The sequence below is a fragment of the Daktulosphaira vitifoliae genome, unplaced genomic scaffold (genome assembly GCF_025091365.1).
Source record: "Daktulosphaira vitifoliae isolate Bord-2020 unplaced genomic scaffold, ASM2509136v1 Scaffold_3, whole genome shotgun sequence".
NCBI lineage: Eukaryota > Metazoa > Arthropoda > Insecta > Hemiptera > Phylloxeridae > Daktulosphaira > Daktulosphaira vitifoliae.
Genome location: NW_026099574.1, coordinates 17,636,013 through 17,663,496, shown reverse-complemented (window position 1 = coordinate 17,663,496; position 27,484 = coordinate 17,636,013). Strand labels below are relative to the sequence as shown.

The 27,484-nt window shown below is 24.5% G+C and overlaps 3 protein-coding genes and 1 long non-coding RNA gene across 4 annotated transcripts; 3 read left to right on the top strand and 1 right to left on the bottom strand.

Moving 5' to 3' along the window:
* The first annotated feature begins 509 nt into the window (after positions 1-509).
* On the top strand, positions 510-2,260 carry LOC126903003 (uncharacterized). Its single transcript, XM_050680874.1, has 2 exons — positions 510-668; positions 730-2,260. Exons 1-2 carry the CDS (start codon positions 510-512, stop codon positions 2,119-2,121), a joined length of 1,551 nt encoding a protein of 516 aa, XP_050536831.1. The 3' UTR covers positions 2,122-2,260.
* LOC126903010 (uncharacterized) lies at positions 539-9,743 on the bottom strand. The gene is made up of 4 exons (XR_007703401.1): positions 9,226-9,743; positions 3,994-4,165; positions 3,828-3,930; positions 539-656 (listed from the first exon to the last, which is right to left on the bottom strand). It is a non-coding gene; the product is annotated as an uncharacterized LOC126903010 (long non-coding RNA).
* On the top strand, positions 5,125-18,477 carry LOC126903007 (platelet-activating factor acetylhydrolase-like). The gene is made up of 9 exons (XM_050680881.1): positions 5,125-5,327; positions 11,254-11,357; positions 12,299-12,416; positions 15,706-15,871; positions 16,472-16,604; positions 16,829-16,942; positions 17,024-17,115; positions 17,860-18,173; positions 18,241-18,477. Exons 1-9 carry the CDS (start codon positions 5,282-5,284, stop codon positions 18,360-18,362), a joined length of 1,209 nt encoding a protein of 402 aa, XP_050536838.1. The 5' UTR covers positions 5,125-5,281; the 3' UTR covers positions 18,363-18,477.
* A 1,825-nt stretch (positions 18,478-20,302) lies between these two features.
* On the top strand, positions 20,303-24,189 carry LOC126903008 (uncharacterized). Its single transcript, XM_050680882.1, has 5 exons — positions 20,303-20,477; positions 21,537-21,572; positions 22,631-22,996; positions 23,068-23,158; positions 23,894-24,189. Exons 1-5 carry the CDS (start codon positions 20,373-20,375, stop codon positions 24,100-24,102), a joined length of 807 nt encoding a protein of 268 aa, XP_050536839.1. The 5' UTR covers positions 20,303-20,372; the 3' UTR covers positions 24,103-24,189.
* Positions 24,190-27,484: the final 3,295 nt, after the last annotated feature.

Sequence of the window (27,484 nt, the reverse complement as noted above, 5' to 3'; positions counted from 1 at the left end):
TTGTTTCGATTCGTTCATTTTTCAAAAACTTATGTCAGTTTTAAGAAAAAAAGTTTAATAATGTCAAAACTTACCTTCTTAGCTTCGTATCAAAGAGTAAAATACATTAATTTTAACCAATTCAAGTTAATACTTTAAAATAAATTTTTTTGGTGTTTTATCACACACAATTTTATTGTTTTAAATATATCTTTTGATGAGATATAAAAAAGTTACTTTGGGTAATTTAGTACTCTAAAAATCAATTTAAACAGAAATAATTTTAGTACTAAATCATAAATAAAAACGTATAAATGAAAAAAATGTATAAATAATTATTGTTTGACACATTTTTCGAAGAAATTTAAAATCAAAATAAAATTACATAATAATACTAGCGACCTTGTTTGGCCTTGGTACCGGTCATAAACCGAGTTCACGTTGATGAGGTCCATTTGGTTTTTCAGGACACACCATAGAAGTGGCGAACAATATGTCTGTTGAAACTTTACGATTCTCATCGTTAGCCTATGCGAAACATGATGATTACTCAATATCGTGTGAGTTTTCCGTCACTTTCGCACACTGTATTTTTTGACTCGATCATAGTCTATTTAGAGAACTCACAACGTCTGCCCATCATCAATTCACCGTTAGCAATGAGTCCGAACATTAACCTAGTCATACAGGTATGAAATACAAAACTCCAATTCAATGTTATAATTTGTTATTATTTATGCTGAATTTTAGGTGTTTTTGGTGTGTTTTGCGTCGTTGGTGACGGCTAAAGATGGCGAGCAACAGGTAGCAGAAGCCACTGCATTACCAGTAAAAAAAAATAAGCCCGAACTCTCGTCCACACCACCTAACATGCTCCCAGCAGACGTGTCTATTCTCAAGCAGATCAATAAAGTCAACGATGATGGGTCATATACGTTTGGATATGAGGCATCCGATGGCAGCTTCAAGGTAGAAACCAGAGATGTGGCTGGTAACGTTAAAGGTATGTTTGGATTTGTAGACGAAGCGGGTCAATTGAAACGTGTGTCTTATTCAGCAAATAATAGTTCCGGTTTCCAAACAGCCGGTGAGTCGACTCCAGCGAATAACGAGCCATCATTGACCACTGGTAAGCCATCCTCCATACAGACAATAACGAAAAACAACGATGACATTAAGTCAGAAGGAGTAAAAAAAGTACTAGTTTCAAAAAGACCAATTTCAGAGGAATTTAAAAGAAGAAGAGAGGGAAATGGCCTACGCCGGCATTTACCCCGAAATGAAAATGACTCACCAGATGTATATGGCGTTCAAGATCGTGCCAGTTTACAATCAGCACCTGTTTCGCCAGTTATTTCAGCCCTTATGTCTGAACTTAACCCAGTACGTATTCAATACAGACCACAACCAGAAGTTTATAATAAAGCTGGACAAACAGCACCATTTCAACGAGATAAATATCAGGAACATGACAGAATTGGAAGACTAGCTGAAGACAATACACAAGATGACGAAGACTCTGAAGCGGTAACTGCACCTGCATCGATTCAATCTCCTGTATCTTCCCCTATAAGATATCAACAGATTTCAACACAATATCAACAGCAATATCAGCAACCATATCCCTTACAATATCAACAATCTGCTTATCCTTTAATTAATCCATATTTATTTAACCCCAACCTTTTAACTTCTCTCCGTGATAATCTTATGGAACTTATCTTAACATTTGTTCAAACTCGTGTTTCTCAATTTCCTTTTGGTAATAGTGGTACTTTTGGAGGTCCCTATCAATCATACCCAATGCCATATCAGCAACCTAATTACTACGTTCCTAACTACTATCAGGGTCCTCGTTTGGAATCAAGACCAATTATAGCATCTAATGTTCAATTTGCTACGGAACAAGATGGTTACCATCAATCTCCAAGAGTCACCCAGACGCTTAAAGACGGTTTGATTCGAATGTTATTAACAACTAGTCCAAGGTACTCTGGAAATCCTTCAGAAGCTGAAGAACAAAGTACACCAAGAACAGCATTTAGAAGAACAACACAATCCACCCCCGTTAGAAATATACAAATAATATCAAATGACAACTCGGTAGACAATAGACCAGTTACAACTGAAACATCAGATTAGAACATTAAAAGTGAGTTACTGATGAATTAAGAAAATTTTTTTGATAGAATTTTTGACCCTGTAAATATTATAAAAGTTTATTGTTAAAAGTTATCATTACTGAATTCAATTCAATATATTAAACATTTTTTTTTATTTTTGTTAAAATTAGCATTTTTAATATATTCGAAGGTTTTTACACTCCTATAATATCCATTTGAATTCCTAAACAGGAAGTTATAATAATTTATAACAAAATCTAATTTACATAAATAATATAGCATTGTTTTATGGTATATTAAAATTGTATCATTAATCATGGTTTAAGTATGGTCAGTTTTAATGAGTTATAACAAACAAAAATTTTACAAAATAAGTAATAATTTTTTTCAAGTGAAAAATTAAAACTAATTATTTTATAGATTATTACTTAAAGGCTATAAAATTACAATTTATTGAAATTTTTGTAGTATTTGAATAAATGCGAAATTAAAACTTTGGGGTTGATAGTTAGAACTATTAGCAAACTAAAATGTAACGTAAATTAATTTTTAAAATTAAAAATTGATTAGAAATTTTCTATGTTTTAAAACACAGAATATTATTTATGATAATTTATACATGGTAGAACAAATGTAACTGACAATTCCTATAACTTTTGATATAATTAACATTTTGCTGTAATTGTTAAATAATTTATGCATTTTATACAACGTAAAAATTATGTTTCTTAATAATAATAAAAATAATAAATTATCAAAAATTCAAAATAATCAATTTTAGAATTTTTATTATATAAATAATTAATAGGTTAATAAAAATTTCAGGAAAAATTCTTATTAAATTATAAGCATATCAATATATATACCCTTTATGCATTAAAATTAATCATCTTAAAATTATTATTGATTCATTAAAACTTTTTGTAGAAATTCTAAACACGAATATTTTTTATTAAAAAAATTAATAAATCAATGCTTTTAACATAATCGCAATGCAAAAATTGTTTAAAAAATCTATAGCAAATGATTATTGGGTCATAAGATATAAAAGTTGTCATTTACTTCTGTTTTATTCTATTTAATACACACAAAATATTATATTATATGTCCATATATATTTTTTTAAACTGAAGGAATTTAGAGATACATTTTTGAGATAATTTGTTTTAATACAACTTAAAGTTTAAACTAAAACTTTAATTTTTTTCGGTGCGAAAAAAATTTCCTAAAAAAATTGCTGATGAATTAATACTAATATTAATTCATTAATTAATAATATACAAATTTTATAAAATTATATTTTTCTATTATTTCCTCAATGCTTCTAATAAATACTTCTGGAATCAACAACATTTTCGACCAAATAATTAAGAATCAAAGAAAAGCGAAAGTTCCATAGAATACAGAATACAATAAATCATCTTCTCACGCATTAAAATGTGCCATACACAAATAGAACATTCAAATGTATTCAAAAAATATTAATTCACATGGAGTTGTAATCGGTCACAAGCATTGAAATATTATGAGAAAGTATTTTCTACAGTAACTACAATTGTTCAATAAAACAAATAAACATTTCAAATATAATTATCTTTGATTATTTCTGAAGTGCTAAGTGAAGAGTTAATTTTAGTGATTTTTTCAATAAGCAAAATCAAATTAAAGTTTTAAATATCATCATTTGCAAAATTACATTTTTGAAATACAAAAAACATTACTTACAGATAAATTTGTTTTATTCATAGTATGTATCAAAAAAATTATATTAACCGATATCTTCGATAATCCAATGTGTTCCATTTTTTTATCAGATTTCGGATATAAGCTACAGATTAAAATTTAATTTTGAAGTTTTTAAAATTAAATACATAAAAGTTATTTCACATACTTTATACTCAATCAAAATATAAGTAGTATGACTTCTTTTTTTTTATTATTCACCTTGATTCATATGTTGTCCAGATCATAAGGAGAAGTTGTTTAATATGAGCTTACTAATCACTGTACATATATAATTTATTTCCCTTAATTGTTGAAAAATTGACCTTGATGTTGTATTGCTCATAATATTGAACAAAAATATACAAACCCATATTAATTCTTTAGAGTATACAGAGTGATTAATTTATTCATTAACCATTAACATTAACTTACTAATTTTTACTATATAAACTAATATTAAAATTAGTAAATCTCGGTGGGAAATTAGTTTTATATTGCACTTTTAGATTTATAAAATTTTAATTTTTGAATTATTTAACGTATATATGGTATTATTTTGTCAAATATAGCAAGGGTAATAGTCAAGAAAAAATTATGGAAGTCTCAGAGCTCAATTAACAATCTTAATTTTAAGGTAATAATAAAATATAATTGAACATTTTTATTTAAAAAACCCAACACTATGGAGTCGTATCACAGTGGAGATGTGTCATTATTTGAAGTATAGATGACAAAAAAAAGGCATCAATGCAAATCTGTAAAAAATGTTTAATTTTTAGGAGTAATTATTGGATTATTACAAAAGTCACATCAACTCTTATTTCCTTGATTATATTACAATTACAATTTTTATGATTTATAAGTATGATTTTAAAAAATGTATTTTTTTTAAGGATTTCTCCATTTACAGGAAACATGGAAATTTTTTAAAAATATTGTAGATAATGTCTTCAATTAGGTGATTAACTTTGTGATCTTTTGACCTATTATTAAAAAAAAATTCGTTCTGAGATAGCTGAGAAAAAATAGCAACAATTAAAAAAAAATAGCATTATATTAAAATCAATACCTTCTCAACTTCGCATCGAAGCTAAAAAAAATGTTAATTGTAACTTAAGAACCCAACTAAAAATAATAAAAAGCATATGACTTGTTATAAATAGAACCGGTAGTTTTTACATCAATATTTATTAAGTAAACATATTTGTTTATTTTTTTGATAAGACAATTAAACCATATATCCCCACTAAGCAAAGCTGACCATGGCGATTATTATCTTCTTAACACAATCTATTAAAAAACCATTCACTCGCAAAACTAGTTTCAAGGTGTAAGTGCGCGTTACTCTCGATCAAGTAAAAAATCACGGACCCGTATCGAGTATATTTGTAATACACATATATATATATATATGCCGGGACTAAAAGTACAAAAAACCTATAACATATTAAACAATGGGAACTAATAAACCATATAAACATCATATACCATTTCCTTCAGGTAAGTGGCTGTGAAATATTCTTTTTAATGACGTGAGTAAAATTAAAAAAAAAAGACTAAGTTTTAGGTAGAATACAATTTTTTATGATTTAGTTCAGTCATAGCATAGGATTCTAATTATATTAAATATACAAAAAATGATAAAGTGTTTATTAGTAACGGTTAAAAATAATAAATTTGATAAAGTTTAGCAAATTTTTTTATCACTTAAATTTTAATTTATTTAAAATTGTTTGCACGTTATATACATTCTATAATTGCAAATTTTGTTTTTAAAAAAGTCAAATACTCAGTGTCATAGATATGATTATTTTCTGAGGGGGGAGGAGGGTTATTTCATATTAAATTTTTAACTAATTAATATTTGAAGATGTATTGTTTTATTTAAAATTAATTGATAATATTATTAATAAAATGTAAAAAAATAATGATAAAAAATAATTTTATATCGTACCTCTAAAGTAGAGTAAATTATTCATAAATAAAGTATTTATGAATAATTTTTTTTTTTTGGTTCTGGGGGAGATTAAACCTCCTAAACCCCCCCTGTATCTACGCCACTGCAAATACTGCAATATTTAATTTGTATACTCTTTCCAATTATTTTATAATAATGTTTATTGTTGATTTGAAATTTTACTTAAAATAAAGTATTGTATATTAATAGAATTAATATCCGAGTATATCAAAGAAAAAATTCAAGTACTATTAATATAAATATTATGTGGAAAACTTAAAAAAAAATTATTAACATTAATGAATTTATGAAGTAAACTATAAATTTAATGTTAATAAATGTTATTAGTAATGATGTTTATTTTTAGAATTATCCTATATGATAAATAGTTTAGTTGAAAATAGCAATGCGTGTAAACGTTTTTTAATTTGTACTTCTTCTGGAATGTAACTATTCCTAAAATTTAGAATAGTTATTAATTTAATCATTAAGATGAAAAAATGCTTACGACTTATACTTTCATTTTTTAATCGAGAAATGTAGTTAAAGTAGATAAAATCAAACTAAAAGTAGCATTATACAATTACGAAAATATTGTTCAATTAACATATTTCACGTTTTTTTTTGTTTTTGGGTTAAATGCTCTTTTAATTGAAAGATTACGTTATTTTCATTTTCAAACATTCTTTTTGTTTCCATGATACTACTTAAATTACAAAAATAAAATAACAGAGTTACAGTATTACGAAAAAAGTTTATCACCAATTGTAGTTTTAAAATATTTTACACCGAGTGGAAATACTGCAAAATTAATAATATACATAACTATGTAGAACTTAAGTAATGTTAGATGTTTATATATTTTGGCATTGAGTACGAATTAATTCATTACACATTATTCAAAATTAATATTAATATTAATAAAGTTAATTTAAAATCGCCACATTATTAAAAACTCAGCACAGGGGGGTCGCGGCACAGTGGTGACGTGGCATAGTTGGATCAAGTATAATGATATCTGACAGTGATTAAAATCACTATCAAAAAAAAACGCTTCGATGCAAATCTTTAGATAGTGTTTAATTTTAAAAAATTGGTGGATTATTCCAAAAGCTTCATAAACTGCTAGTTCCTTATTAATATCCTGATTAAGACAAAGTATGTAGAATAAAAAAGAGATTATTAGAAAATAGTATTTCCCATAAAAAAATTATATTGATCAATACACTTTTCAATAAGTTATAGCATTATAATGTTAAAAATGTAAAAAATAAAATTGAGAATTTTCACACAATAATAGCATTTGGTAGCCATTTTCACCTTGAAGATAAAATAAAGTCCGAAATTTTTTTTTTCCATGATAAAGTATATTACATTAGCTTTAATTTAAGATATATATAAAAGTGTCAGACTTTCCGGAACACTTTCAAAATTTAAGTTGAAAAAGTCAATTTTTTGTGAAAAAGTTGTCATTTTGAATCCCCCCCTGTAGGCAGGTAAAAAGTCAGATTTATAAAAAAAATATACCAAATGATAGGTAAAGACATCATGCATCTACAAAAAAAAGAATTATATTGATCCATACATCTTTCGAGAAGTTATAGCATTATAAAGTTAAAAATATAAAAAAGAATTTTTTTACAAAAATCGTATTTTTTTTATTAAGTTTAATGTCTGTTTTCACCATGAAGATAAAATAAAGTCCGAAATTTTTTTTTACCATTATAAAGTATATTACATTAGCTTTAATTTAAGATATATATAAAAGTGTCAGACCTTCCGGAACACTTTCAAAAGTTACGTTGAAAAAGTTCTACTTTCTATATGCATTTTTATGTTTTGAATCCCCCCTGTATTTAGGGAAATGGTCCGATTTAAAAAAACAGTATGTCGAATGAAAGATCTATATAAATACTACTTCTCATAAAAAAATTGTAATGATTCATACATTTTTCAAAAAGTTATAGCATAATAAAGTTAAAAATGGAAAATACAAAATCGAAAATTTTCACACAAAAATAGCATTCGGTAGCCATTTTCACCATGAAGATAAGATAAAGTCCGAAATTTTTTTTTTTCATGATAAAGCATATTACATTAGCTTTAATTTAAGATATATATAAAAGTGTCAGACCTTCCGGAACATTTTCAAAATTTAAGTTAAAAAAATTAATTTTTTGTGAAAAAGTTGTCATTTTAAATCCCCCCTTGTGGGCAGGTTAAGGGTTAAATTTATGAAAAAAATATACCAAATGAAAGGTAATGATATTATGCATCTATATAAAAAAGAATTATATTGATATGTTTATTTTTGAAAAAGTTATGGCACTTTTAAGTAAAAAAAATTGAAAAAATTTCGAAAATTAGCGATTTTTAAATTTGTAATTTTTTTGGAGGTTTCCCCCATTTACGGGGAACGAGGGAATTTTTTTCAATTTTTAAGGGTAATGTCTTCGACTAGATACGATTTGTGATCTTTTGACGTATCATTGAAAGAAATCGGTTCGGTGAGAGCTGAGAAAAAGTGGTAACAGACAAAAAAAAAAAAACACATCTTAGTAAAACCAATACCTTCTCAGCTTCGCATCGAAGCTAAAAGTAGTGTTCAAAAATATTTTAACACAATTTTTAAATAAACTATTTTGTTTTTAATTATAAATTGACTATAAATTACTACAAAAATTAATTACATTTTTATAGTTATTATTGCTTGACAAATTATAAAACTAAAAATAAAATTAAGAATATAAATAAATATGTCATTTCATTAAATACTAAAAAGGCGTTACGTTGATAAGTTAATCTTATTAACATTTTCATAATATTAAGTGAATTGATAATAATTATCCATCAAATGAATTATAACCAATACTTCTGATGAATATTGCTATTTTTTTCTTTAATCTATATTGCTTTTAACTATATAGGCTTCATATGTACAATTTTAAATTAAAATCCATGACCTACTAAATACATAAAAGTATAACTTTCAGCATCAACTAATTATGATAAATATTGTTGGTTATTTAGATTTATTTTAAATATCATATTGTTATTTTTACATTGTTTTTTATTCAATTTAATTGATAAAGAAAAATATGCCAAATCTTTAAATTGTTGAGTTTTAATGTTGATATAAATAATAACGCAACGATAGCTATTTACTTCTTGATGTTGTTTAATAGCACTCATAAAATAGATTGAATAGAATTCTGAGTCGCGTGTATAAATTATCATGTAAATAAATAACTTGTTATTGGTAGATTTTACAATGTAACATTTGCTCAAATAACATTAATAACTAAAGTTAAATGATCATTAACAATAATTTAAAAACATACTACTTTAAGACCTTGAATATTTTTCCATATTATCGTAATATATGTAACATAAATAAAATCTACACAATATTTATTATGAACCTAATTATTTAATTATTACTTGATAATTCAGCAATTTCTTTAAATTCAATTACTCCGAGTACGTACAATTTTGCCCCAAATTAACAAAAAACAATCTGTCCTTAAGGTTCTAGAACTTCAAAAAAGTTTTAAATTGAGTTTTTAATTTATAGTATTTAAATAAATTTCCTATTAACAAAAACATTTGTATTATTGTTGGACATTTTACGCATAAATATTAATTCAATTAGTATATTTTTTTTAATAATTTTATATAATTGTCATTTTTATTTTGCAATATACTATTTAAAATTTTTTTATTAGCTTCGATGCGAAGTTGAGAAGGTATAAATTTTACTTTAATGTGTTGTTTATTATTATTGATTTTGAGACTTAATTTTGTTAATTTTATTTTGTAATAGTAATATTTATAAGAAAACATAATTGTTCTCTGATGATAACTGTAATTCAATTACAGTACAACACAAACGTTGGTTATACTTTAGCGACATTCAATTTTTATTAGATTTTATAGTATTGATTTTTGACACTCATTCATCGTACTAAATAAAATATATTTATGTGGATTTCTTAAATAAATAAACTATATTTTTATTTCTGAGATTTTTCCTATCTACAATTTTTTAATTACCTTTAAAATTAATCTATTTAGATAATTTACACAGTAATATAATTTAAGTTACTAATATATATATATATATATATATATATATATTTGAAAATTCACATACAATTATTAGGAACAATTATTTTTAATGTAGTTTTACTTCAAAATAATTTTTTTAACATGATTCAATTTTAAATAATTTCTAGTTAGTTTAATAATTTTACATAAAGCTAGTTAACCTTGGAACTAATTATCATTTCTGCAGAATGAAAAAACTGTAATTTATACATTAATATTGAGTATAGGTTCTTAATGATCGGACTAAAAAATAACGGAAAGTTTTTTCAAATTCCTATTTTCAAATGTTTCATTTTTTACACATTAAATATTTATTTATTAAAAATTTGAATAATTACAAAATAATAATGTATTTCTAAGTTAATCAAATCTATCAAATATTGTTAATTGCACTTGTAAAAACATTTTAAATTATTCTATAACATTATTTTATAGAAAAAAATTTTTTTGAATAGTAGACTGAAACATTATTAAATGAATTTTATCAAGACCTTTAACGATGTTTATAACAATTGAAATTTACGAATATTATATAAAAGAATAAATAGGCTAATTTTTACCCCTTCAAATTTCACTTAAAATATGTAATTTTTTTAAGCGTTAAGTAGGTTGAACCTATTTTTTGTCTATACAGTTTTGTATACTAAGTACTTCAATAATTAATAAGCATGAGAAACAATTTACATCAGGTAGGATTTTCATTAACAACTAATATATATATATTTTTGTTATTCGCAAACAAAATCTTAATAATTCACAATACATGCAATACACAGAACTCATATCGTTTATTGTATAATGTGCACTTATAGTAATACTTGCACTTATATGTAGGACGTTTTAGATAAGTTACATCATAGTCTTAATGCATACAACATCGCAACCACGTTTGATATTTTGAACTCAACATAGACATATGACATAAAAAAATAATAATTTTTATAAGATAATAATATAGATATTAAATTATAAAAGGTTTTTAGTGAGATGCTTAATCATTAATAAAAATATTTCTGTGTGACCGTGATTACAAGTATTACAAAACTATAATTACGATGTATGGATATGTATAGATAGCTTAAAATTTCTTGGTCATCAATAATTAATCTTGAAGATATATATATATATATTTAACATTTTGCTATAATTTCATTGTTGTATAGGTACCTTTATAATCTATAATGTATTTTTTAAATACATTACTTAAATTTAAACTAATTAGTAGTTTTTCAATAAAAGAGTCTTTTAAAAAAATACTATTTTAATTTATTGTAATAATATTTTCCACAAATCAATTGTTTAATAATGTGAAATTAATTAAGAACACAATACTAATACTATTATGTTAATTTAAATTTACAGGTCCTTTTGCAACAGGATGCATAGAATTAATGACCGAATATAGTGCAGAAGGATGTTTTGCCAGGATATTTTATCCGACTGACATATCGTCTAATAAGTTAAATGTTAGTAGAAAACAATATTTTCCTAGAAATTACCATAAAAAAGTAATATTTAATTGTTTATGCGTTATGAAAAAAAAGGGTACATATGTACATATAAGATTATCAAAATCTGGTAAGACAATAATTTTCTCAAAAACTATTGAAAATGCTTAATGTTTGTTAAGAGAAATAATATTTTGTTTAAAGAATTCTAGAATAATGTGGTTAAAAAATCATTTTTTTGTTCTTTTTGGGTTAAAAACCTTATATTTATTTTTCTTAAATATTAATCCTTATTATTAATTTAATAATATGATAGAATAAAAAATTACAAACAATTTTGTATCCATAATTTTCTTTATCCGATCAATCGTTTGGGTTTTATGATTGCTTAAAGATTTAAATTTCATGTAAAAATTTTTAATTGCTTTGGTTTTATTGTACCGGTAACAACAATAAACTATTTCGATTGTCCATAAAATATTTATTATAGTAATTATTAAGAAAGCCCTGTATATTATGTGAAAAATAAATTAGAATATGTACTTTTTGATAATTTCAGTTTGTGTCTTATTATTTAATAAAAAACTATTAATTATTGATGTATTTATATTTTAGTAATTAATAATGATACTCCTATAACAACATAAACACCAACATTAAATCATTTATAACTTTTACTTTGGATAGATATGTGTTTAGTTGTCATTTAGTTATTACACAATATTTTCAGAACATTATAATCACAAGTCGCGCATAAAATAAATATAATATTTTTCAAAGCACAATGTTTAATTTTGTTGTTTACAAAGACATTTGATTGTTACTTATACAGTTGACCCGAAAAGCACATATGTTCTCATTAATGAATTAATCTATGCATTTCGAAAATCAACAAACGCCATATTAAATTAATTTGTAAATTAAAGCAATATTTTTGAAAATAACATTAATTATTTCAGGAATATTCAGATAAATGGATTCCATGGATACCAGATGAAACGTATTTAAAAGGTTTTGCTGAATGCTTGCGCATCCCATTCTGTATATTTAAATATGGCCCAAGTATAATCAGACTAAGTAACTATACTTTTTTATTTAAAAATGACTAATATATTTTTTTACATTAATTGCAAATAATATGCTCAGATATTCTTATATAAATTAAATTTTTATTTAAGAATATAAGGATGACGTTTTATTCATCAAGGAAAATGTTATTTATCACGTATTAAGAAAATTTCTTTACACAGTGTTGTTATATCCACAATTTTATATGTCAACTTTAGCAATTTTTCAGAAAAGCAATAACAAATTTTACATTTTATACAGTTGACATTTTTAAAATGTAAAAAAAACCTTCTAGTTAAAATTTAATATTATTTTTTGCCACGTTTTTTGATAAATTTTCTCTATATCAAATATTTTAAATTACATATTCGTGACATATCATAGAAACCTATGTAAGCTATAAAGTTTTTTATTTTGAGTATAAGAAATATGTACCACATAAACATGTGCAAAAAAAATGTCATCATCATAGGTAATTATAACTCTGTAATTTTAAAACAATAAAATTTCTTGTATCTTAAAATTTTTATTTTACAGACATAATGTCCTAAAATCAGATTTCTATTATATTTATTTGTGATCGAAATATATTGAGACTATTATCCAAATAAAAGTAATGTGGTAATATAATATAGAAAATTATATTATAGTTAAATGGTTAGAAAAACAATAAATTTTCGTGCTATTTATATCCTAAAACAATTAGTAATAACAAATATATTCTATGTAACTTTGTCTGTTAGAAGATATCGATAGCATAAAATTTATTTGTCTTAATTATTTTGCATCGCAAAAGCAAATTCTGAAATTTGAACTTGTCAATATTTTTATCATTACACTATGAGAAATTTTATTTTTAAATGAAAAGTAAAACGTTTTTGATCTCGAAGACAAAAATAAATTTTAACAATACAGGGTGATTTTTTTATCATAACTCACTCAATTAATCTTAGAATAAAAATAATTTATTTATAATTTTAGTTATATATTATTCTTGAGTTATTAGCTGTTATGTAATTTTTTTTAAGTTTAAGCTTTATGTCTTTTAAGAGTGATAAATGTGTTTTTATCTAATTGGAACACATATTTTAAATTTAATGAAATGTTTAAGGTTTTTTTTTTATAGTAAGTGGTGTTTAAATTTTTAACATTGCTATCCATTTTTAAAGTTTAGAATTTCCGATATAAAATATACGAATGATATCAGGTAGCTAATTGCTTATTTAACGTCGCTATTCACAGACACACAGCGTTAATATCAATTAATGCTTTATAAACAGATATGCTTTCTGTATTACCAGTTGGTGTATTAATAAATGCAAATAACGGCATCCTAAAAAAACACTTAGCTATCTATATTTGTAATCCTTAGTGTATTATACGTTTATTTTAACTAAAAAATGATAAATCTAAGTGTTATATTTAATAATCAATAAAAAAATTGCAATTATGTTAAAAATCCAAATGCTATTTACTATTTAAATAAAACTAAAACATTTTACTAAATTTAAAATATGTGTTCCCATTTGAAAACTCTTACAAGGCAAAATGGATAATCTTAGATATTTATTAATTCAAGGACAATATGTAACTAAAAATTACCAAAAAAAATTCAATATGTTTTTTATTCTACATCTAATTGAATGAGTTATAATAAAAAATCCTCATATAAGTATTAGGAAAAATGAAATTATTTCCAATTAACTATTTTTAAACTTATTTGCAACCTATAGTATTTTTACAATGTAGTTTACAATGATTATACTGCAGTACACAAACACTATCCACATAACAGTTATTTAACGTTTAACTAATGTTTAATTTTATTTTAAAAATTAAATAAATGTTCAGTTTAATGAAATTATGATTAGTTTTAAATGGAATAACCATTGCATAAATCTCATTTGAACACAAAAAATATGTTGATTGAAAACTATTTGCAATAGGTATTACAAAAATATAATCTCATGCAAACTGTACATATCATTACTGAACACAAAAAACAGTTTTTTGAGTGCATGTTTCAAACATAATGTTATTATCTGAGTATTTTTATTCTACATACTATATCCACATATTAGTAGTTTATTATAATAATAATAGTACAGTTTTTAATAAAATTCTGCAAAAATGTTTTCTAAATATCCATAGGCTTACTTCAAGTTAAAGAGATTGGAAATATATTAGTATTTTAATCAGTAATGCGATATTTTAATGGAGAGAAGGTTTTTTTTAAAACTTATGAACTACGCTATTAAACTAAAAGTTATAGAATAACGTTAATAATTTATAAAGTAGGGTAACATTTTGAGTGTATATTAATAACCCAGTGAATAAAAACCCAAAATTTTTAACTAAAAAATTATGATATTTTATAATTTAAAAAGTTATAAATGTCAGTACTTAATTATGACAAAGAAAATATCTAGATTTAGTCCAACTCAAAAAATACAACATTTGATAATAATATTAATAATTTTTAATTACTAAATATTTTTGATTTTTGATTTTTATATTTAATCATGAATTTATATATTGGTCATTATGAGTATTTTTAAATTAATTGAAATAAAATTTTTATAGAACAAGTATACAGAGTGTCATTTAAGTTTTGACATATTTAATAACTTTTAATTCAGCGAATATTATGCTTTACATTTTTTTAAATAATTTTTAAAGTTTGGGCTTACATTATTACTACACATATTTTTTTATTATTTGTTTCTAATATGATAAAAATTTTATTTCTTGTTATATGTAATTTTAAAATAGCCATTTTTTTAGCTCTTTTCTTAAAAACAATTATAATGTGTTGATAATAATTTTAAGTTAATACTTAAAGTTTAATACTTTAATACGTAAAGTGATTATATTGTGCGATTATTAAAGATGTCAAAACCTAGTGAGGATACTCTGTGTATTAATTTTATGAAAATAATTTTAAAAATAGAAAATATTAAGAATATTATTAAATGGTGCTCATACCCTAAACTACGTTTAAGATAACAATTAATGAAATAATTAATATATTGTTTACCTTTATTTACCTGCTATTTAGATTAAAATATATTTTTATTGTATTTCATAAAAAACGTGCTCACATATTTGTTAGTATGAGTATTTTTGTCAAATAGTAAAAAAAAATTTACTAATCAATAGATTTTTTCTTTCTTAAGTTTGTTATTCATAGTAGACTTAAAGATCTACTTTATTTATTTTTCACAAAATATTTTTAATTCTATTTGAATGTAGCTGATGTACTAGAAATACAGTAAAACAAAGTGAATTATTTTTTCAGAACCATATTACATACCAACTATATTTGAAGCACAGCCGTCTAAAACATTAAAATCATTTCCAATATTTATATTTTCTCATGGATTTGGAGCAACTAGATTTGTTAATTCAGAATATTGTAATTCTTTAGCATCACATGGGTTCTTCGTTGTTGCTATAGAACATAGGTATTTTAAGCATTTCAAAATCCCATTGTACATAAAAATTAATTAACATTTTAGTAGTCTAATCTTTAGAATTTCATTTGAAAATTCTTGTAATAAACAATCATTAAAATAAAAAACATCATCTAATAGACTATTAAACTCAAGAAGGAATTATTTTTAATTACATTATATATAAAATTCTTCCTAGAATCTAATTATAAGTTATGAAACATTTTGAACTATGATTGGAAATAAAAATTTATATTTTAATCATATTATTTGATGATACAAAAATAATAAAAAAAATATCCACGAAAATCAAAATTTATTAAAAAAAATTTCTAATTTTAATGTCTACCTAATTTTTTTCACGATATATTTTAGCAAAATTTAAGGATCTTGTTCTTCTCTTATTAATACCTTTTGTTCAAAAATATAAATTTCCCCTAATTTTCTCATACAAGAGTTTTATATTATGATTAAAAATCACTGTCAAAATGTCTAACAACATAGTTTCAACTACGCCTAGTTTTCTTAAGCAAAGCTCCGACTGTATTATTTTTTTTTATTTCCAACATGAATTTATCCAAATATCTTTATAAAATTATATGTAAATTGTAGAGACACGTCTTCTCCTGCTACTTTTTACTATGATTCACCAGAAAGTGCAAAAAATGACAACCGTACATGGGTTAATCATGTTCAATTTCATAAGATAATTGGTCCTGATCACTACTATCAACGAAATAAACAGGTAAACTTGACTAAATTAAAATTAGAGTTACAACAGTAAAGAAAAAAATAATTTTAAAAAGAAAAAGTTTAGTACATATTTGAGAAATAGAAAAAAATATTACTCTTATAATTCAGTTTAATAATGCTTCAATAAAATCTTGATAAAAATAGTGTTAATAGATTATATTGACGGTGTGTTAAGAAACTATTATATTAAATAATGCATAATTATTATGTTTTTAGCTCAAGTATAGATTCAAAGAAATGAAAAAGATCATCGATACTATATTTAAAATAAATAGTGGTGAAGTAGTCGATAATGTGTTCAATCCAAATTTCGATTTACTTCAATTTAAAGTAATAATGAAACTAATCCGAATTTCAACTATAGTATTTTATATTATAAGTATTTTAATTAAACTAAATTTTTTTCTTCAGAACAAACTGGATGTTGATAATATTGTTGGTTCTGGATTTTCATTTGGTGGAGCAACAGCTATGTATACAGCAGCAAATGACAAACGAATTAAGTGAGTCATTTCAATTGTTTATTATGTACCAATATTAAATTTATTTTATCATAATTTTAATGAATAAATATTTTAATTATTGAATAATAATTATACAGTACGATTCTCTTCGCACTAAAATAATAATTATCTCAAGAATTTTGTTTCGGGTATTTTTTTATTCCATATATTTCTCAATTTATCAGTTATTAACTGCATTTTTTAATTCATCCCTACGTAATAAGAATTTCAATTTTATTTTTTGAATGACCACACACATATTTAACTATCTTATAAATCAAAAAATAATCAAATTAGGAAAACGACTGGTCGATAACAACTTTTGGGAAATCACTTCGAAATTAACAAACATTTTTATAACATTATTGGTGGGAGAATTAGAACGCCCAAAAAATACCTAATGATAAATAATTTTATACGCACGCCTCACCTCTAATCTATATTTTTAAATGGTGATAACTTCGAAATAATTGGTCAAAAGTTATAACTACTAGTGATTTTCTTAATTAAATCATTTTTTATTTTTAAGGTAGTTAAATATGTATGTTGCCGTCTTTATTAGATATTAAAAATGAATTTAAAAAATAATTAATAACTGTTAAATCTATAAATGTATAGCACTCAAAGAAACAAAAAATAAAGTTTTTGTGATAATTATTTTAAGAGAAATCAAACGAATAACAACAAATGAATCACGTGTTATAATTTAGCATTATTTATGAATACATTTTTAATATTTATTAGATCATTGGTAATTGTTGATGGCTGGATGTTTTCTTTAAAGTCAGAACCAAATTTGAGTATTGAACAATCAATTCTATTTATTAATACTCACACCTTTCATTTAGAATCAAACATAGCGATTATTAAAAAATATATGGCTTCTAATTCATTTCGACAGTTATACACTTTAAAAAATACAACTCATGAGAGCCCTACAGATACTGCATATATATGGGGTCATTGGCTGGATTTATTTATGATAAAAAAAATGAATTCCGAGACAGCATTGAGATTACAAAGTAGTCTCACCTTAAGATATTTAAATGATCGCATGAGTTCGTATTGAAAATAAAAATTAAGCAATGAAATAAGCCTTTTAATTATACCCTTTTTATATTATAGATTATCCAGAAAATGTTGATGGTTTACAAATTTATATAAAAGAACATTCCGATAAAATCGTTAGTGATACTATAAAATACTCAAAACGAGTGAAGAGAAAAATGGGTATTTGGTTTTGGTAAACTGAATTATAATAAAATAAACTAGAAAACTATTTAAATTAATTTAAATTAATGTGATATATGTGATAAACAAATGAACTTTGTAAAATAAATAGAAAATTGTTTTTAATTGTTATATTAACATAAATTTTTCATTTTTATATCTCAACTACTATACATAGTTTATTTAACCTTAATAGTATTTTAGAATTCAATCTATTTAACCAATAAATTATTATTTTATGCTCCATCGAAAACTGCTAAAGGTATAAAAAAAAACGTGTTCATAAAGAATTAGAAAAACACGAATTAAGCTGACAGATGATTTCAGAACTACACACTTGAAAAATTTTATGATACTTAATAACAGGATAATTTTCGATAATTTATAGAAATTTTCAAAAAATTATCCTTCTTTCAAAATGTCTTGCTAACTATTTTGACTGATAATTAAAGCGATTCAAGGTATTTGAATTAATACCTTGTAGGATGTAAGAATGTGGAATAACAATATACATTGAGTGTTTTTATAATTTTTTAAAGTTTATTATATTAAGCTATTACATATTATAAGGATTTTTGACTTTGTAGAAGTAATAGAAGCTATTTACAATGTGAGCTTGAATACAACTTTCTCAGAAACAAGCACGTCTCAGGATAGTAATTAGGGGAGGAAGGTGTTTTTTAAATAGAAATATATTTACTCTTCACGCAAAATTATGAAGTATAACCTTTAATATAATGTAATTTTGAAAATGATCAAAGTAGTGAAGTCTAGTCCTAATAGACCCCCTGAATATTTTCTAGAAACTAATAAAATTACACTGTTTAGAAACTATATCAAGAGGCTGAGAAAAGTTTCTTTTAAAAAAATTCTACTCCCCATGGAAAATTTTAAATACTCTAATGTGTATACTATTACTGTGAATTTAACTAAATCAATATTGAAACTGACAGAAGAGTAGGATAATTGTTATTTGTTACCCACCTCTAGACATTTTATAATTATTTTTAAATAAAATTTCACTACTTATAAGTTGATGTTTAAAAAAAATTATATTTCAAAACATGAAAAGTATTTCATATATGGCATTAGGCGCGACTCCTTTTGGACCCAAAGTAGTCGCGCCGATCTCATAGATCAAATAAATTTTAAATTGGACGCGGCGATCTTATGCATCAAAAAATTCACTACGGACTCCTAAGGTAGATGGCCGATGATTAAAGTGCATTAAATACCTCTTCCTGGAGATTGCAGAATGTAAACTCATGTGGAGGGGAACTCATGGCTTTAGCAGTTTTCATATGTGAAGGCAAACTAACCTTTCGCGATCTCTCAAATCAGCCGCGACTAATGAAAAGGTACCACGAGAGCATGTTTTGGTAACACAAATAAACTTTTTTTTACCAGCAAACAAGACACAACTTTTAACAAAAGGTGACAGTAATTTTTGACTACGTGATACTTATATATATTTAATATGTTAAAATGAGCTCTGTCATATTTCAGTCAAATATAAATTTTCAAAAATTCAATAGGTTTTTTAATTGCGCTTCACATAAAATCTTTGGAGATTTAGATTAGTAAAAGTAGTATAATTTTTGAAAATTTTTAAATACCACAAATAGTTAATTTTTTTAACTCTAACTACTTGTGTTATAACATAAAAGTGTAATGAATTAAAACTGTTAAACAATTTAACTTTGTGTAATTTTACTTATGTGTGATACATAATTAAATAAACTTCTATAATAATCAAAACATTAATAAATCCTTACAAGTTCTATATAATAATAGATCACCCTATGTACAACAAAATAATACTTTATAAAAATACACTTTTATGTATAAAACAAATATGATACATTTTAAACTGAATATTTACGATTTTACATATTTTAATGATTAGACTCACATAAATTAAATTTACATTTAAATAAATAGAATATTACAATTTATAAGGATGAATAAACATTTTTTCGTCATTTGTTTCTTATAATTGAAAAAAAGTGAAAGACAAGTATTCAACGATGTTGTTTAAATATTTTGAAGTATTTGTTTTATTACAATTCATCGTATTACTAAAAGAAACATTTTCCTGTGGTCAAAAATCTAAAAAACCTCAATTAAATAGGGTAAGAAGTATTTATATTTTTTTAGATTTTAATCATTGTTAAAACTGTATAATATCATTAGTATTTAATAACATTGTAATAGTAATTATCTGAATATTTATATCTTGTTTTGTTTATATAATCTAGAAATTAAGCTCTACAATATTGCTATATAATTAACGTGTTTTCACTTAGTTATATTTATATTATCTCTATGTCAAATAAAATATCATATATTAGTATCATCTTTTTAACTCAGGAATATAAATATACATATGTATATGTACATATGGATAATATTTCAAATTTTATTTTATTTCCTAAAAAATATACTCATTTATACTCTATATTAAAATTCAAACTTACAGAAGGAGAATATCGAAGCTATTATTAGAATAAATAAATAAATCAGAAATTTCAGGATCTGCACTACCATATTTTATGAATTGTGTACAACATTTTTTTTACTAGTACAGTCAGGGTAATGTTTCATTTACTATTTTTAAATTTGCTGATAGAATACAATAATAATCGTAATTTAATTATTTTTAATTCAAATAGAAATAAAATTTCATTAATTTAATTCATTTAATATTGAACTCAAATAACACGTTGGATTTTATTTAAAATATTTTATTATGTACATATATTAAATATATTTTACAGCATTTCTATATTAAAATTAGCTAAAATATCTGTATAATCTCAGTACTTGATAAATTTAGAAACTTATATTGAACTCTTGTACATCAAAAGTTGTTACGTTATAAACACTGCTTGTTTTAAACGTGTTTAAAACACCAAACATTTCAAAATTTATATTGATCTCTTGAGTCGTTTTAAAATGTTCATTTATGCTTTAAACAGACTTTGAAAAAAAAAACATATTTTTTTAAAAGCTGTGAATCACACTGTATCATAAAATATTTTTTGTCAAAATTTTCGGTTATAATTATCAATGTATGTTAGTTATTTTGAAACAAATATATTATTGCCATATTACTTGTGGAACTAATTTAATAAGAATATTTGATTTTTGAAATTTGGTTATATCATTTACTTTACAATTTATCTCAACAGGAATTGAATAAAACATTTAGTCCGTCGTTAAAAAAGGTAAGTTTTACAAATTATAACATTATTGACGTTATTAAAAATTTAATATATAGACTGGGGGTGACATACGAGTTATTTCTATCATCACTCAACACAACCGCACTGTTTCTCCTACCAAGGTATACAATTTTCATAAATTCTGAAATACTGATTAAAAAGTTGTTATACACCAATCATTTTCATCGTATTCAATCCAATTTTTGTATTAATTAGAATACTATTCAATGATCGTAACCAAACATTGAATCGTATTCTAGTCTATATTAAGTCTAATTAAATATGTACATAACTATTAAAATAAAGTTGGTAGCCCTAATAAAACATAAGGAATAGACCTACAAAATATTTAACCACTTTTAGATCGATAAATAAATACAATTCAACACAGTTTTTGAAGTGAAACTTCTTTACAGAAGGTCCAAAAAAAAAAAATATCATCGAGCATCATGATCGGTTGTAAAGTATATCTTATATTATAACATAGCACTGTATTTTCGAAAATTACAATAATTTTATTCAAAATGTATTAAATAATTTAATTTCAAATAATTTTTAAAGAACCACAATAAATGCAATTTTCACGCGATATCTTCATAACAAAAGAAGTTTCAATTCATCCGCGCATACTGGTAACAGGCACTGGTTTTATTTCAACATTATTAACTCGAGTGTACCAACAAGATTTAACTTATTAATTTTTTTATTGGTGGTTGATGTCTGGTCTCTGATGCAAGCCGGCCTTAATACCCGTCTCGTCCATTATTGGCCAAGTCAAGAACCATCTTTGACTAGCTAAAATGTGAAAGAAGGCAACCACTTTCTGTAGTATGTTAAGTTCGGTAAATAGAAGAATGTAAAACTTAACATTTTATAGTGTTACACGTTTAATATATCGTTTAAAACAAAATATTTAAAACATTTGGCAACTCTGATTGTGAAACAATGGAAAACACTGTGTGATTATTGTTTTTATATCAACATTATGAATAAATTATAGTTTTTAGCACGTAAGTTTTATTCGTATTTAATACATAATTATATATTAATTATTTTTTTAGCTCGCTAGAAAATTAAGTTTTAAATCAAATAGGGTTATTGATGCAGTAGTGAATTACCCATCACAATTGTGTCATCAATCAATTCGAACAAGTGATTTTAATTTCGTAGAACTCAAAAATGAACATTTCTTTCAACCAATTGATATAGAATATTGTCAGTATAAATTCAAGCATTTTGAAAATATAAAATTCGAGGAACAAGAAATTAAAAATTATTATGAACCACGTAATCTGTTAGAAAAATTGACAATACCCAAAAAAGTTGATATGGATGAAAAGTATAAAGGAACTACATTTAAAACTGTGTCCTTAATACTAACTAATACAGATGAAAATCATTTAGCTATACAGAAAATTGTTTATGAGGTAAAATTTTGTTCTTCAAGTAAGACAGTAAAATATTGAAACAAAAATTTAAGTATACATACATTTTTCAGGAATTTCTGAAAAGTACAGTTGTTAATAACCTTATGAATAGTGAAAATGCAAAAAAAAAATATCTAGAACAGAAAATGTTAGAAAATAATGGTATGTTAAACAAAGTTTAGGTTGAATTATCGATGATTGAGGTAATGTTTTTTTAAACTCGCACAACTCAAATTTTATCGAACCGTTATTCATATAATGTGTTGCTAAAGATTTCTTTTTTTTTACTGATTACTTTGTTAATAGTGAAGTTTAGATCATCATATCAGAATATATACCAAAGTAGGCAAATTTTTATCACCCTTTAGATAGATTATTAAATAAGCCTCTAAGTTAAATTTATTTACTTATATTGTTGAGGTAAAATTGTTAGGTTAATAATTAAAATAATATCGAGAAGCGTTATGGTCAAAACTCATTTTTCATGAACCGTACAATATATTTTTTTATGATATTATATAATGTTTTCAGAAATTTATCTACGATAACGTTTTTGTAAATCACTTTAAAACAGTCACTATCTTCACTAAACAATAGAAGATTAATTTTAGGTTTAGAATAGAATTTTAGTGATGGCTTCTATATTGTATACAATTTATTTTATCTACGAATTTTTTGGGAGTAAATAATCGAAAATATTCACTAATTATCAAGTAGCTAACGAAGATGTTGATGAAAATGACATTTCAAAGAATTTGGTATTCAATAAATATACATAAGAATCATTATACAACTTATATAGCAGAGTAATACATATAGAATAAGGTCTAAATTAAAATTTAGATACTTGACTTTAATGTTATAGATATTTGTAACAATTTTAATCGGATGTTTCAGGTGTTTTGATAGGAAAGTTAGAGTGGTTTGTAGTAGCACAAGCTTTTGACATTTGTATTTATATCTATGACGAATCTGAGTTCTATTGGATTTTATTCGATAAGAATTGGCCAAATTATGAACATCAAGATATGAAATCGAAAAAATGTATTTATTTATTCGAAGCACATTATACAAGTGATTTTTATCCTGTTGTAGATATTTATTAGTTTAAAAATTATATCCTTTTTTTTTATTTAACGAATTAATATTTCTATTCGTCATGCATACACAAATATATAAATTAATATTAATTTTTTTTTTTGTTTTATTTCGGTTTTGATGTAAGATAACGTTTGATTTTTTTGAAAATCTGTATATAGTGTTTAATACGTAAAAAAAATTATAAAACTATTCCAAAAGTGAAATTTTTTTTTGATATACATATTGAATTAACATTAAAAGTTGCACAAATAATCTACAAAATATTTATAACTAATTCTTAGGTCATTATTATAATTTTTTGTATAAAGGAAGTTAAATGGAATGTTTAACCTTTCCTATAGGAATATACCGATTGATCTAAAATATATTGTTATATTAAAAATTCAAATGCTATTTACTATTAAAATAAAAACTCAAATATTTTATTAAACTCAGAATATATTTTACCGTTAGAAAAATAAAGTTCACATCCTTACAAGGTATAAGGGATGAACTTAAACTTTTATCCCTTTCATAATAAATAATTCAAGAGTAATATTTAATTAAAACTAATCGAGAAAAAGTTTATATTATTTTTATTCTGTAAGTAATTAAGTGAATTATGATAAAAAAAACCCAGCACAGGGGGTCGTATCACAGTGATGATGTGGCATAGTTGGAACAAGTATAATGATATCTGACAGTGATTAAAATCACTATCAAAAAACGCTTCAATGCAAATCTTTAGATAGTGTTTAATTTAAAAAAATTGATGGTTTATTCCAAAAGCTACATGATTTGCTATTTACTTATTAATATCCCGATTAAGATAAAGTATGTCGAATGAAAAAGGGATATAAATATTATTTCTCATAATAATGTTGTGTTAATCCATGCATAATGTTATGTTAAAATTCTTGGTTTTGTATTTTATTTTATTATAAAGGGATTACACTGATTTTCATAAATATTATATCAATCTAAATGACATAGTATAAAANAGATTATTAGAAAATAGTATTTCCCATAAAAAATATAATGTAATGTAAGGAAATTATTAAATTCTTGAGGGATAAATACTTAGAATTATTCACAATATTTTTTGAAAATACAGTCCGATTACCACAAGATGTGTTTACAAAAGCAGTTCATGGGTTTCCTAAACTTCACGAAAACAATGTCACCTCATACGAATTTGAAACTATACCAAATCAACTAGATGATATAAAGAAAAAATGGAAAATCATTTTTGGGTTAATTACCAGAGAATACAGTTCATTTTTGTCAAAAGATTATATAGAGATTTTAAAAGATTCTTACCCGACTGTTTCGAGAAATTAAAAAGTACTTTTTATTTTTCCTAATGACATAGAAAGATACTGAGATTCTTTCATCATGTACAACTTATGTAAACGACACATAAAATAAATATGTAATAAAAATAAATTAAATAATAATATTTCTTCTTTTAGTTATGTATTAACCTATGAAGTAATTTTATATTTGTCCTTTTTACCTAATAGAAGTCTTAACCAAGCATCCAACCTAAGGAACAGACATAATAAGGTATCTCCTTTATTATATGAAGATCTAATTATGCACTTAAAAAAAATCGTTTTTTCAAATTATAATTGCTTTTAATTTTCAATATGTTAAAAAACTTTGTGCAAAATGTCATTTTAAACCTATTTTTTCGATTCTTTAAAGTTAATTTTTACGAAAGCCTATAATAAAAAAAGNTTGAATTTTTTTGTTTCTTTGAAATCGAGAAAAATAACTTTAAAATTTGAACTAGCTCAATTTCCATTTTTATTAAGTAAACTAGTGGCGTGCAAGGGCACGTAAACTTCGAGCACAAGGGTGCAACAAACAAATAAAAGAATAACGGCGTACAATGGCCGAACAATTTACTATTCAAGCGAAGGCGCTTGCAACAGGAAAAAAGTGACACTTAAAACAATCGACTGACAGACTTATGACAATGAACTGTACATGGATGAAAACCGACCCGGAGGTCATCGATTTGCTGTGATGGGTGGGCAAGGGGATGAGTAAAGCAAGATGCTGGTGATCAGCTGTCCCACGAAATAATATAATCAATGATCTTTATAACAACTGGTCAACTAGATCCTTCTAGAGGCGTTCTGTACCATACATTATTAAAAATATTTATATTAAATAATTTTTCATACAATAATTAATCATAATAGTATAGTTTTATACATTTATGTGCAAAAATAAATAGCAATTATACTCACACATTATACAAAGTAAAAGCAAAAATAATATATTTTTGTCATCGATAATATGAAAAATATGTTAATATATTATAGTTTAAATAATTTTCGTTTATTNAGGTCAACTTCTTATTATAACTTTTTTTTAACCTTACTTGCCAGCTTGACCTTGACATCATAATTTATTCCATTAATTCTTCCTCTTCTTCTTGGGTTTTCCGCCCATAAAGACCATCCCATCACACGCCCAATCCTGCAGCCTTCCCTATCCGCCGCTCTTATTTTTCAATCCTATCCTCCGTTCAGTGTTTCCACGTCATTTCTTATCACATTTTCCTACCTCAATCGTGGTCTTCCCAGTAGTCTCTTATCAACTGAGTCCGCGTCCATGATCATTCTTATAAGGTTGTTTTGGCTTCGCATAGCATGCCCCGCCCATTGAAGTCTTCGGTTTCCGAATGGTTTTTTGGCTCTACTAAACTCATATCTATCAATTTTCAAGCTAGGAAAAGCGACCGCACTTTCTCATCTACCTATAACCATGTATTCTGTTTTTTCCTCGTTTACTTGTAATCCCAGTTTCTTTGCCTTTTCCTCCAAACGAGTGAATAGAAAACTAAAAATTATTGTGTGATTTGCTCATTACTACCACATCATTTGCGTATTCCAAAATTTCTATAGACAATTCTTGTAACTTAACATCTTCTTGTGGTTGAATATATATTTCCCTTACTAATTTCTCTAAAATTAAGTTAAATAGAATCGGCGATATCAAGTCTCCCTATTTTCAGGGTTTATTCAGATTTTATTAGTATTGGCTCTGTTTTGCACTTACTACCTTGATTTTAACGAATTTTTCTATGATGGTTATCCCAATTAGTCTTATTAATTTTTGTGGTAAATTAAATTTTTTCAGGTAATTTATTATGCTAGTTCTTAGTATATACTATCATACGCTTTTTTGAAGCAGATAAAAAGAACATGTATCTCTTTGTCAAACTCCCATGTTTTTTGGAACAGCTGTCTAAGGATAAATAACTGATATACTGTCGTCCTACTTGGTCTCAATCCTCCCTGATAATCANATACTGTCGTCCTACTTGGTCTCAATCCTCCCTGATAATCACCTATAGTTTCTTCTGCTTTACTCTTTGATCTTGATGATGTGCAG

What these genes read in the sequence shown, in the direction of transcription:
- LOC126903003 (XM_050680874.1), top strand. Translation starts at nt 510, where the DNA reads ATGCGAAACATGATGATTACTCAATATCGTGTGAGTTTTCCGTCACTT. An exon ending in ACATTAACCTAGTCATACAG is followed by an intron (nt 669 to 729) that starts GTATGAAATACA and finishes GCTGAATTTTAG; the next exon opens with GTGTTTTTGGTGTGTTTTGC.
- LOC126903007 (XM_050680881.1), top strand. Translation starts at nt 5,282, where the DNA reads ATGGGAACTAATAAACCATATAAACATCATATACCATTTCCTTCAG. An exon ending in TCATATACCATTTCCTTCAG is followed by an intron (nt 5,328 to 11,253) that starts GTAAGTGGCTGT and finishes TTAAATTTACAG; the next exon opens with GTCCTTTTGCAACAGGATGC. An exon ending in GCAAATGACAAACGAATTAA is followed by an intron (nt 17,116 to 17,859) that starts GTGAGTCATTTC and finishes AATATTTATTAG; the next exon opens with ATCATTGGTAATTGTTGATG.
- LOC126903008 (XM_050680882.1), top strand. Translation starts at nt 20,373, where the DNA reads ATGTTGTTTAAATATTTTGAAGTATTTGTTTTATTACAATTCATCGTA. An exon ending in AAAAACCTCAATTAAATAGG is followed by an intron (nt 20,478 to 21,536) that starts GTAAGAAGTATT and finishes TTATCTCAACAG; the next exon opens with GAATTGAATAAAACATTTAG. An exon ending in TTAGTCCGTCGTTAAAAAAG is followed by an intron (nt 21,573 to 22,630) that starts GTAAGTTTTACA and finishes TTATTTTTTTAG; the next exon opens with CTCGCTAGAAAATTAAGTTT.